We start from the raw sequence: 12,693 nt of genomic DNA, 5'->3' as shown, positions 1-12,693 counted from the left end.
CTGGCCCTGCTGTCTGCTTTGACGAGTCCCAGTCTGGAGTGCAACGCCCCTTGCCATTTCCAACTGAGGCAGAGTGCTTCAAGTTGTTTCTCACAGAGGAGCTGGTGGGAGAGATAGTTGAGGAGACCAATCGCTATGCCTTAGAGCTACAGGAGAAGAGAGAGCCAGGAGTGAGGGGGAAACTCGCTAAATGGGTGACAACCACAATTAGTGAAATGTATACCTTCCTGGTGACAGTCCTTCTCATGGGAATAGTAAAGAAGAACTCCCTAAGAGAATACTGGAGCACAGATCCTATGTTTGCAACTCCCTTCTTTGCCTCCCTCTTTTCCCAAGATCGCTTCCTAGTTCTTCTGCGATGCCTGCATTTTGTCAACAATGCTACTGCCATCCTAAGTGACCCGTTATACAAAATAAGAAATGTTCTTATCAGCCTGACATCAGCATTTGGTCGGGTCTTTGTGCCATACAAGGACCTATGCATTGATGAGTCCCTGATGTTATGGAAAGGTAGGCTGGCGTTCCGTCAATATATTCCCTCCAAAAGGCACAGGTTTGGAGTCAAGTTCTTTGTCATGTGCGACGTGAAGACAGGATTTGTCCAGGATATTATAGTTTACACAGGGTCCACCACTGACATCAAACATTATGAGGGGCTTGGGGTGTCAGGGTCCGTGGTGATGACCATGCTGGCTCCTCATCTCGGCAAGGGACACACTTTGTACGTGGACAATTGGTACAGCAGTCCCACACTCTTCCAGCATCTGCTCTCCAACAGCACAGGGGCATGTGGCACAGTCAGGTCGAACAGGAAGGGGATGCCGGCATTCGGATGCAGGAAGATGCAGAGAGGGGAGGTGGAGTTCCAAGAGAACGGTCAACAGCTGGCAGTAAAGTGGCATGACAAGCGAGACGTCCATGTCCTCTCCACTGTCCATACAGCAACCATGTCGGCCACAGGGAAGGTGGACCACCTGACCGGAGAGAGAAAGATCAAACCAGATTGTGTGCTTGATTATAACCTCAAAATGGGGGCCGTGGATAAGGCAGACATGATAAACAGCTTTGTGGAATGCACACGGAAAACGAACAAGTGGTATAAGAAGATATTTTTCCATCTGATCGACACTGCTGTCCTCAACGGCAGCATAGTTCACCGCCAACTAACAGGTGAGATGATTACTGAACAAGGTATTTTTGTAATTGGATGTACAGTTTACATACAAATCCATTATGCAATTATAGTGACAATATCTCACCCACCTCCCCACTGCCTCATCATCCTCTAACTTTCCTCATCCTCCCCACTCCCTCATAGGTAAAGTAATTACCTACCAAAAATACAGAGAGAACCTCATGAGAGAGCTGCTGGAGGAGCACCACACCCCTCGGCGCCCATCCACTGGGGGTCGTCCTGCTGTAGACAATCCCCTACGCCTCACTGCACGACATTTTCCCTGCAAAGTCCCTCAAACTGCTTCTCAAGGTAGTCGCACACGGAGGCATTGCAAAGTCTGCCTGTCTGGCGCCAGGAGAAGTAAGCAGAGGAAGATGACAAAATACATGTGTCTAGCTTGTGATACACCTCTATGTATTTCACCATGCTTTGAGGAGTATCACATGCTCAAGCATTATTGAGCACATCTGCAGCAATAGGTGACTGACTGACCTGACATGTGACTTGACAGGTGACCAGCCATGATACTATGCCTTAGAGATGGGGTGGAAATGCAGTTGTTGTTCAGTCACTGCATGGATATTAAATATGGGTTACGCATATTCAGTTTTTTGTCCTCTAGTAAAACAAGTTGTTGAAATAACTACCAGTACTGCAATAAAATAGATGAATATTACATATTGGCATGCGTTTTCTTGCTGTGTTTTCATCCAGTACAACTGTTAAGGAGTGTACGTTAGCATACAAAAGCTGTCCTCATTCTTCAGCTCCAAAGATGTCCAGCTCCAGTTATGATATTGGCAAATAATGTTTCTGGTTTCTGAAAGTACAGAATAAAGAGGAATTATTCATTAGAATACAATATAAGGATATAGCAATAAAACAATACTACAAAGAAGTAACATAATAAACACTGCTATAAAAAAATAGTTTATTGCATTGACAAAATCACAGATTTGAGTTATAACAGTAAGAAACTAACTTTTGAGCTCCACAAGGGGCAAGGCAGGGCAGAACAGAGCTATGCTGAATAGACCAAATAAACAAACCATGGTCATATTTTTTATTTATTTAACTAGGCAAGTAATGTAAGAACAAATTATTATTTACAATGATGGCCTACACCGGCCAAACTCGGACAACGCTGGGCCAATTGTGCGCTGCACTATGGGACTCCCAATCACAGCCAGGTGTGATACAGCCTGGATTTGAACCAGGGTGTCTGTAGTGCCATAGACCGCTGCACCACTTGGGAGTCATAAGGCCAGGGTAGCTTCAAAATACAACACAAGCTAATAGTTTTCTGACGCAACTAGCATTGTTTTACAGAGCTAATAGAATAATGTAGCTAGGTAAGCATGATTGACAATAACACCATAAAGGTTATAAAATGTGTAACGTTACCTCACGTGTCCGCAGTTATAAGGAATATATTATGATCTACAGCTACAGCAGAAACGGCATACGGAAACTATTATTATAACTATTATAACGTAATAAGGCACTTACTTTGATGGAAACGCAGCCTGGATTTGAACCAGGGAGTCTGTAGTGACACCTCTAGTACTGATGTGCTGTGCCTTTGACCGCTGCACCACTTGAGAGTCATAAGGCCATGGTAGCTTCAAAATGCAACACAAGATAATACTTCTCTGACGCATTTAGCATTGTTTTACAGAGCTAATAGAAGAATGTGGCTACATAAGCACGATTGACTATAACATCATAAAGGTTATAAAATGAGTAACGTTACCTCACGTTTCCGCGGTGATAAAGAATATACACAAATATATTATGCTCTATACATACAGTACGCTACAATAGAAATGTGGAATAGAAAATGTGAACACGTGTGCAGATCCTGTTCTGACGGGAGATGAGCAAATGTCTGCAGACGTGAACTTCACAAACAATTGGGAAGTGCTTGGGGAATTTTGTCCGTGTCAGAAATGTCCCAAAAATGTAATTATCCGCAAAAGTAAAAATGACTATTTTTATGTGAATGAATGAGGAGGCGGAACACACCTAAATTCAAACTGTTTTTAGAAAATAAAAACTTGTTTGAAAATCATTTTAAATTGAAGTTAAAACAACTTATAAATATAAACAGGCTGCGTGCTTTAGTTTGAGGGCAGCGCGGATAAAATGTACTGTTACGTATCAATCACATTCTGGAATGGAGAGAACATTCTAACATCACGTGCATAAAAAAACTCACGCTGGGGCGACCGTTAGAGATATTTGGAACTCACGCATGAAAGGGTTAATTAACATGATCTTTATCCTAGTGTCCTCCTAGCATCTATTAGTGCTAACCTGGGTTGCTCTGCTCTTCCCTGCCTGGCCGCCTGTCACACTAAATGCTAATTCCGCTTCAGAGACTGAAATTAGCCTCATTAGGATTTGTGTCACCTCAGCAATGCCGTAACACTGGGGGGGATCCTGACATTATCAAAGGCTTAGTTGTTCTTGGTGCATTCAGAATAGAGAGGCAGAGACCGAGTGAAACCAAAGTGTGTGTGCGTGCGTGTGTAAGTAGGAGTTTCTTATTCGGTGTGTGAAGTGATTGCAAGGGAACAGAACTAATGACTACATGTTTCATTAGGTAATTCTCAGGTAAGACAATTCCTCCTGAGTGAGGCAAGGTCAAAAACATACATTTCTAGAGAGCCACTTTTTTGAATACATATTTATTATGTTTTTATAATCATTCCTACACAATAAATTATATTGCACAGTAATTCATAATACAGGAATTAGCTTTTCATTCACACCCACCCACCTTTAAGACCACCCAACTTCACTTCTACCCTCTCACCTATAACCCCAACCATATCTTCCCAATGGCTGGGAGAAGAGCAGACAAATCATAGCAAACAAGTCATAAATAATAACAAGACAAAAAGAAAACATAAAAAAATACAATTCTAAAAGCAAACAAAAAATGCTAAATACAATTATTAAACCATTGGCATTAAATAGGTTGATTTAGGGGTATATCTTTAGTGCCACTATTATGAGAAAAAAAAACAACGTTATTTGATGGTCTGGGATTGTGCCTTCCAACCCGGCCTCCGTGACCCCCGGCCAATCCACATATCCGATCCACTCCAACACCAGCACACCAGACCCTGCAGGTAAAGGGCTTGCTAATTAAGTGGCTAGTTGAATCTGGTGTGGACAGACCAGGCCGAACCGAGCATCCGGAGCAGCCGGGGACCGCAAGGGCTGGACCTGGAGGAACTTGTCTAAGTAGATTGTTGTTGGTAAATATGTAGTCATGCGTTGATCCCTTTATGTTCAACATATTCCAGAAATTCTTCCCATATACATTCAAATAACTTGTATTAATATTACCTGTAATATTATAATGCACATGATCTAAGGGAACATTGCTTGATAACTCTACAAACCAATGGGCAACTGTTGGAGGATCAGGTGACTTTCAATGCAGAGTGAAAAAAAAGGCCCCTATAAGGCCCCTACAGGAGTTCTGTTGATAGAGGTCGCCCACGTTTGTATTGCCCAAAATACATATGTAAGGGGAACTTGGTAAGTGGATTCTCACACACAGATATATTTAGGATATTACGGAGTCCCAAAACTTAGATGCACGGGTAAAATATACTCTATGTAGAATCTTATATTGCAACATTTTATGCCTCAGATTGTAAGAGTCTGAGTGTGTGATATCCCAGATATTTTCCCATTCCTCATTTATAATACTTTCCCCTAAGTCTGCTTCCAATTTAACAAGAAGATTAATATCTTAAGTAGAAATTGATTACTCCAGATAGAGCTATAAAGGGGGGACCCATTTCATGAATTTCTTTAAGATTATAGTAATAACTTTCCCTTTTTTGGTCCCAAAGTGAACAATATGATTTATTAACTCAGGGGGCTTCCATCTTTACCCAGGACTCCAATGATTCCACTACTCATTGTCTAACTGCTTAACTGAGCATCCCAGTAGTACAGTTTCGGTTGGGGTAGACCCAAACCTCCTGCTTCGCATGGTAAGTATAGAAGGCCAATTCGAACCCTTGGGGTACTGTTTTTCCAAATAAAATGTATAAATAGGCTTTGTATTTGTTTCGATGTATCACATAGAGGTTTCGCTCGGAGACAGACAGGTAGAATGGCGAATCAGGAGCGCCACGCAACCGTTCTATTGGCATTCTCACCGCTCTTCCTTGTGGAAGTATCAGCACGGCACCTGAAGCTCTCCTCAACAAGACTTGAATCATGTCTTCCTACTTAACAGTTCTCACGTGGAACCGCAAGATTAACGCTGTCGAAGTAGAACCTCAGTTCCCTTCTACAGTGTTGAGTACTGAAGCAGAATTTGAATTTGTTTTCTAATCTCCAGTCTTTGGTGATAGCTAGCGTCACACAGCTAACCATCGAGACTTGGTAAAGGATTTAAGCAAGCTAAACACACTCCTACCAGAACATACAGTAGTATTGCCAGCTCCCTTCTCTTTTTTATTTATTTTTTATTTCACCTTAATTTAAATGTATTTGGCTAAGGTGTATGTCAACTTCCGACTTCAACTGTATGTTCTGACAGTCTGCCGGTAGTGAGGAATTCTTCTTCCATTCCACTGGTTGATATTGACTTTTCTAATGAACACTTCACAGGTGATCTGCTATCATTTCAGGTATAGTCCTTGGGTATTCTCATAACCTGTAATGAAGGAAACAAAAAAGTGAAAATTTGATGTCCTGGTTTCAATAGAAATGGATATTTCACATAGATTTCCCTAAGTAAGCATGTCCCGATTTTCTGGAAAAAGTTGAACATTTCTCCTAGATATCCCTAATATGATGACTGCGGTGTACAACATAGAAGCTTATCAGATTTTGATCATCTTACTATGCTTCTTCACCCGAGATTGGCCCCCAATTGCTAATCAATCAGTTCTTTATTCTCCAGCCTCTGCTTTGTCATCATATTGGACAACCTTGCAAGAGTAACATGTATCCATCGTGATTTTCCCTGGACTTTTACTGCTGACCTCGTTATGAGCGAAACTTGACAAGGACCTTCCCATTTTCGCCCTAAAGAGCCTGTTACATATTTTTTTTACCATCACCCACTGTCCTGGTACTACGTCATGTTCCCCCTCGGGAGTTATTCCCTACGCCTCTTTTACTTGTCTTTCTGCTTCCCTTACTGCATTAGAGAGTTGTATGCAATAGTTAATAATTGTGTCACTCATGAAGTGAATGTCTGCTTTTCTCAAATCTAACATGCCTGGTAGTGACATGAGTCGTCCTGTGACGACCTCAAATGGACTTAACCCTCTGGTTTTGTTATGTATACTACATAATAGCGTAGGCAATGCAAAGACGAAACAATAAACTAACAAATAACGAACCGTGACAACACCACTAACTCAAAACAAACAATATCCCCCATGCCATCCCTTCTTGATGCATCTTTGAAAGTCTCTCTTTCAAAACTCAATTTGTGCATTCTACCTGTCCACTCGATTGAGGATGATAAGGGCAGTGTAGTTGCCAGTCTATGTTCAGAAGACGAGCTACCTTCTGACACACTTTTCCTGTGAAATGAGTGCCTTGGTCGGAATCTAATTGTTCCGGAAATCCCCATCTGGGAATGATTTCTTGTATCAGAATTTTAGTGTGTTGTGCAGTTCCTTTCTTAGTAGGGTAGGCTTCAACCCATCGTGAGAAACAATCAACAATGACCAGCACTTCTTCCTGTTCTTTACATTTGGGCAGCATGATGTAATCAAGCTGTAGATGTAAGAAGGGTCCTGGTGGGGCAGGCACTCGTCATGTCTACATTCACTTGTCCTTTGACGTTGTTTTCCATACAAATGTTGCAATTTTGCCGCTACAGCCTCAGCCTATTTCCTCACACCAGCATTCCACCATTTACCCACAAAACTACAAACTATATTGTCCACGCCAATGTGTCCCAAAGAGTGGATCTGTGTCACCAAGTAGGGTAAGAGTGCATTCGACACTACACATCTGTAAAGAGTTTTTCATGTGCTTTCATTTTAAAAATTGCAACTTGTCCAGGTAACTGGAGAGCATTCAGTAGAGCTCTCACCTCTGGTACCATATTCACAGGAGCTCCCAGTGATGTCATGAATCCTCTGTTTGTCCATATTTTTCCAAAATCATGGGTAAAATCAAAAGCATACCTTGAGCCCGTGTACTGTAGATATGATCTGTTTTTCCTTCAGCCTGTTTGCATGCTTCTGTCAAAGTCATCAATTCCGCCACCTGTGCTGATGTTCCTGCAGGTAATGTGCCAGTCACTATCACATTGTCCATTGTAGAAACTGCCCAGCCTGCCTTCCTCACACCCCCCTCAACAATGTTTGAACCATCTGTGTATAAGAAACTCAGGGTTTTCCAATGGATGACTCTTAATAAACCCATCAGAGAGCTGATCCAAAACCGACTCACAACAGTCGTGTTCAAGTAATGTGGTATCTGGAGGAAGCATCAGAGTAGCTGGATTACATGGTGTGCCACGTTGTATGATGATGTTAAGAGCCCCCACTACTTTAGTAGCATCCATAGTGTTCTTGCTAATGGGATATTGTTTTGTGCAAGGTGGGGCAATACCTGTCAAGCACACTGGTTCCATATCCAAAGTTCCTCGCTAATTTTTCTACATAGTCCAAATAGGATGGTTCTGAACTGTAGATCCCCGCAGTTGTCTAATTTGTCACGTCACCTTCACTTCAGAGATGTTCAGTATAGAGTCAAGTTGCATAATAACATCAAGGCCTAAAATAGGTTGTTCAAATGAGCTTATCCACACCCCTGCATCAATCTTCATTGGACCAATATAAATTGATAATGATTTGGTCTGTTTCATATTTGTCTCTGTCTCATACACCAGGTTTCTTTGATAACAGCCGGTTTATTGTGTTGATTGATGTCTCTGTCCAGCTGTGACAGTCTGTCGATGATGTCGCCGTAGCTTTGTCTCTCTGTCATTAGTTGTGGAAACAAAAGTTTTTCGCAAATCATCATGTATGGATTACATCAGCTGATGGGTGATTGTGTCACAATCATTTAGAGATGGATTGGACCAAGGTGCAGTGTGGTAGGTATACATTTTACTTTTATTAAATGACACCGAAAAAACAACAAAATACAACAAAACGAACGTAAAGCTACATGCAGTGCAGAAAGCAACTATACACAAACAAGATCCCACAACTAAAGGTGGAAAAACGTCTGCCTAAGTATGATCCCCAATCAGAGACAACGATAGACAGCTGCCTCTGATTGGGAACCATACCCGGCCAACAAAAAAAATAGAAAAAATAGAATGCCTACCCAAATCACACCCTGACCTAACCAAATAGAGAAATTAAAAGGCTCTCTAAGGTCAGGGCATGACAGATTGCTCCATTTTTGGAGTAATTGAGTGTATTTTCATCTTTCATGTCGGGTAACCCAGTGTCTAACCACCTCTGCTCTAAACCTTTCTTCAAATTCACCAAACTGTTCTTTCAGTTTTTGTACACATTGAGTTATCTCTCCCCAATTGTTGGCTGCATTGGTCAGACCCTTAAGGAAAACATGTATGGCTCTCCATCCATCGGCCACATCTTGCTCTTCACCACCCACAGCTCTATAAATATTTTCTTCAAGTAATAATAACTGAAACCCATCATAAGGATGTAGATTGCAGAGTTTCTTATAACGCTTCAAATGGTCCCATGTTCTCATACCCACTTCTCTGGGATGTTTCAAAGTTTTTGACCATTCATCCAACTGTTTTGGAGAGGCTGATTTATGTGTGATTACTGTCATTGGAGGTTTGTCTTTACTACCCTTTACAGACTGTGTTCTGGTTGGCCTAAGACATCGTTCATCACTGCTGTCAGAATCTGTTGACTCAAAGCGAGGCAATGCTGACCAGATGCTTAAAACCTGATCATCCTTGATCGCAACTCAGCCTGAGGGTAGATTGAGGGAAAAAATTGTCCACAGGTGGGGTCAAGTCTGTTTTTACGACCCTTGCCAGTAATTGTTGAATTATTTCTTTCAAGTTTTTGTTCTGTTCACCAAGAGCCCCTAAACATTCTTTATTTCTCTGCAATGTCCAGAAAGAATTTCCCATGCCGTTTTCTTACTTCGGCTAAAACAGTTAAAGACCATCGTGTCTTTGCCAAGGAATTAGACATTCTCTGTATTGTTCCCGAAACGTTTTGTATATCAGACAGATGCCATACTCCATCTTTGTCAACAATGATGGAATATTTCTTTATTATCTCTTGCCTACACTTCTCTACTTTGAAATGGTTCCTCATATCACTAGAGTGAATTTAAATCTCTTTCATGCTCACATCCGGAGGAGCGGTTCTGCCCTGTTCCAGAGTGGTTCATATATAACTTCATATATATCTCTATGTTTATATATTTATTTAACCCATATATATATATTTATTTAACCCATATATATATATATATATATATATAAACTTTTGAGGACTCAAACCTCTAATCTTCTAGAACACAAATTGCTTCTGTAGGGCCTGGTTACCCATAAAAACTTATGTTCACTTCAAAAAGCTTGCATTAACCACACGTGTAAAATAAATGCTACTCAACTAGCAACTCACGTCTATGCAACAAGAAGGTCTCACTAAAAGAAAGGCCTCAAACCTTTTCATAGGGATCAAAGGACGTCTGTGATAGAACAAAGGACTTCAACTCTTATACACCACAGATACGTATCAGTCATTGCATGCACTAATTTTAACCTGATTTGGTTCTTTTAAAATGATATTGGTCTAGACTCACCCAGCAATTATGCCATCAGTCAGGAGAATAAGAGTTGGCTCTCAAAGTGGGTTGTGTGCAGCCTTCTCTCTTTGCTCTGGATCAACACAGAGTTGATGAGTTATCTTGTTGTTGTTCAGACCAAATTCATCTCGGGCACGGCACCAAGTGATAGCAGTTGATGTTATTCTTCAATAACACAGACCCCAAAGCAAATCAGGGGGAGGAAAATAGGTTTATTCAAAGAGAACAAATCATGCAGGGAGGTAGATGGTAGATGTTCATGCTCCCCCGTCCTCAGTGATTTGCCCCTGTGATTCTCTCCACAGAACAAAGGGACAGGATGTAGTTTATAACTCAGCCCTAGCATGTGGTTGACCAATTAGAATTCCTTGCAATAAAACTGGGCCAATGACCAAACAACAAGTATTGTCATGTTATGTCTTGTCCCTGTGCCTTCTCTTCGTTTCCCCCTGCTGGTCGTATTAGGTTACTATCTTCTCTCTCTCTTTCGTTCCGTTCCTGCTCCCAGCTGTTCCCCATTCTCCTAACGACCTCGTTTACTCTCTCACACCTGTCCCCTCTGTTGCCCTCTGATTAAGTCTCTATTTCTCTCTCTGTTTCTGCTTCTGTCCTTGTCGGATTCTTGTTTGCTTTGCCCTTGTCCCGTCCTGTCGTAATCTGCCTCTTTGTTAGATGCTACGTGTGAGCAGGTGTCTCTGTCCTCTACGGCCCGCGCCTACCCTGAGGGACCTGCAGTGTGTTGCCGCTAGCCCTGCAATTCTCCTCTACTACTAGAAGGAGGACTCTCCTGCAAAGATAGAGGATTTATGTTTTCCCTGTTTGGACATCTCCTGTAACGATTGAGGATTTATGTTTTCCCTGTTTGGACATTAAAAGACTGTTTCTGTTGAATCGCTGTTGGGTCCTCACTCATCTGCATAACAGAAGAATCCGACCAGGAATGGACCCAGCGACTTCGGATCCTCTCTACTCAGCCGTCGAGATCCAGGGAGCGATGCTAGGCAGACACGAGCAGGAATTGTCTGCTGCTCGACATGCCGTTGAGACCCTGGCCGCCCAAGTCTCCGACCTCTCGAAACATATTCACAATCTCCGCCTCGATCTACCGGCCACTTCCAGGGCTTCCGAGTCTCCGGAGCCCAGAATTAATAACCCACCGTGTTACTCTGGGGAGCCCACTGAATGCCGCTCGTTCCTCACCCAGTGTGATATTGTGTTCTCTCTCCAGCCCAACACGTACTCCAGGGGTACAGCTCGTATCGCCTACGTCATATCTCTCCTTACTGGACGGGCTCGTGAGTGGGGCACGGCAATCTGGGAGGCAAGGGCTGAGTGTACTAACCAGTATCAGAACTTTAAGGAGGAGATGATACGGGTTTTTGATCGTTCAGTTTTTGGGAAAGAAGCTTCCAGGGCCTTGTCTTCCCTATGTCAAGGGAATCGATCCATAACGGACTACTCTATAGAGTTTCGCACTCTTGCTGCCTCCAGTGACTGGAACGAGCCGGCGTTGCTCGCTCGTTTTCTGGAGGGTCTCCACGCGGAGGTAAAGGATGAGATTCTCTCCCGGGAGGTTCCTTCCAGCGTGGATTCTTTGATTGAACTCGCTATTCGTATAGAACGACGGGTAGATCTTCGTCACCGAGCTCGTGGAAGAGAGCTCGCGTTATCCGTTTCCCCCCCTCTCCGCATCACTACCATCTTCCTCCACTGGCTCGGGTGCTGAGCCCATGCAGCTGGGGGGTATTCGCATCTCGACTAAGGAGAGGGAACGGAGAATCACCAACCGCCTCTGTCTCTATTGCGGTTCCGCTGGTCATTTTGTCATTTCATGTCCAGTAAAAGGCCAGAGCTCATCAGTAAGCGGAGGGCTACTGGTGAGCGCTACTACTCAGGTCTCTCCTTCAAGATCCTGTACTACCTTGTCGGTCCATCTACGCTGGACCGGTTCGGCAGCTTCCTGCAGTGCCTTGATAGACTCTGGGGCGGAGGGCTGTTTTATGGACGAAGCCTGGGCTCGGGAACATGACATTCCTCTCAGACAGTTAGGGGGAGCCCACGGCCATGTTCGCCTTGGATGGTAGTCCTCTCCCCAGGATTCAGCGTGAAACGCTACCTTTAACCCTCACTGTCTCTGGTAATCATAGCGAAACCATTTCTTTTTTGATTTTTCGTTCACCTTTTACGCCTGTTTTGGGCCATCCCTGGCTAGTGTGTCATAATCCTTCTATTAATTGGTCTAGTAATTCTATCCTCTCCTGGAACGTCTCTTGTCATGTGAAATGTTTAATGTCTGCTATCCCTCCTGTTTCTTCTGCCCCCTCTTCTCAGGAGGAGCCTGGTGATTTGACAGGGGTGCCGGAGGAATATCATGATCTGCGCACGGTCTTCAGTCGGTCCAGGGCCACCTCCCTTCCTCCTCACCGGTCGTATGATTGTAGTATTGATCTCCTCAAGAAGCGTTTTACATCCGCTTCTATCCTTGTTACACCTGACGTCTCTAGACAGTTCATTGTCGAGGTTGACGCGTCAGAGGTGGGCGTGGGAGCCATTCTGTCCCAGCGCTCCCATTCTGACGATAAGGTCCACCCTTGCGCGTATTTTTCTCATCGCCTGTCGCCGTCGGAACGTAACTATGATGTGGTAAACCGCGAACTGCTCGCCATCCGCTTAGCCCTAGGCGAATGGCGACAGTGGTTGGAGGGGCG

At 43.3% G+C, this 12,693-nt stretch overlaps 1 protein-coding gene and 1 long non-coding RNA gene across 4 annotated transcripts; one reads left to right on the top strand and one right to left on the bottom strand.

The window, feature by feature from the left end:
- Positions 1-215: 215 nt before the first annotated feature.
- LOC135572508 (piggyBac transposable element-derived protein 4-like) lies at positions 216-1,638 on the top strand. The gene is made up of 2 exons (XM_065020575.1): positions 216-1,170; positions 1,319-1,638. The coding sequence occupies exons 1-2, from the start codon at positions 216-218 to the stop codon at positions 1,636-1,638; spliced, it is 1,275 nt and encodes a 424-aa protein (XP_064876647.1).
- Positions 887-3,073, bottom strand: LOC135572509 (uncharacterized). 3 transcript variants are annotated; one of them, XR_010464354.1, is made up of 5 exons: positions 2,687-3,073; positions 1,855-1,990; positions 1,670-1,710; positions 1,336-1,518; positions 887-974 (listed from the first exon to the last, which is right to left on the bottom strand). It is a non-coding gene; the product is annotated as an uncharacterized LOC135572509 (long non-coding RNA). The 3 variants fall into 3 exon arrangements; XR_010464355.1 differs by having other exon boundaries at positions 1,336-1,710; positions 1,855-1,997; XR_010464353.1 differs by having other exon boundaries at positions 1,336-1,710.
- Between the last annotated feature and the right edge of the window lie 9,620 nt (positions 3,074-12,693).

Source organism: Oncorhynchus nerka, linkage group LG7 (genome assembly GCF_034236695.1).
Source record: "Oncorhynchus nerka isolate Pitt River linkage group LG7, Oner_Uvic_2.0, whole genome shotgun sequence".
NCBI classification, from domain to species: Eukaryota; Metazoa; Chordata; class Actinopteri; order Salmoniformes; family Salmonidae; genus Oncorhynchus; species Oncorhynchus nerka.
Note: the sequence above shows the minus strand (reverse complement) of the source record. Positions and strands in the feature narration are given on the sequence as shown.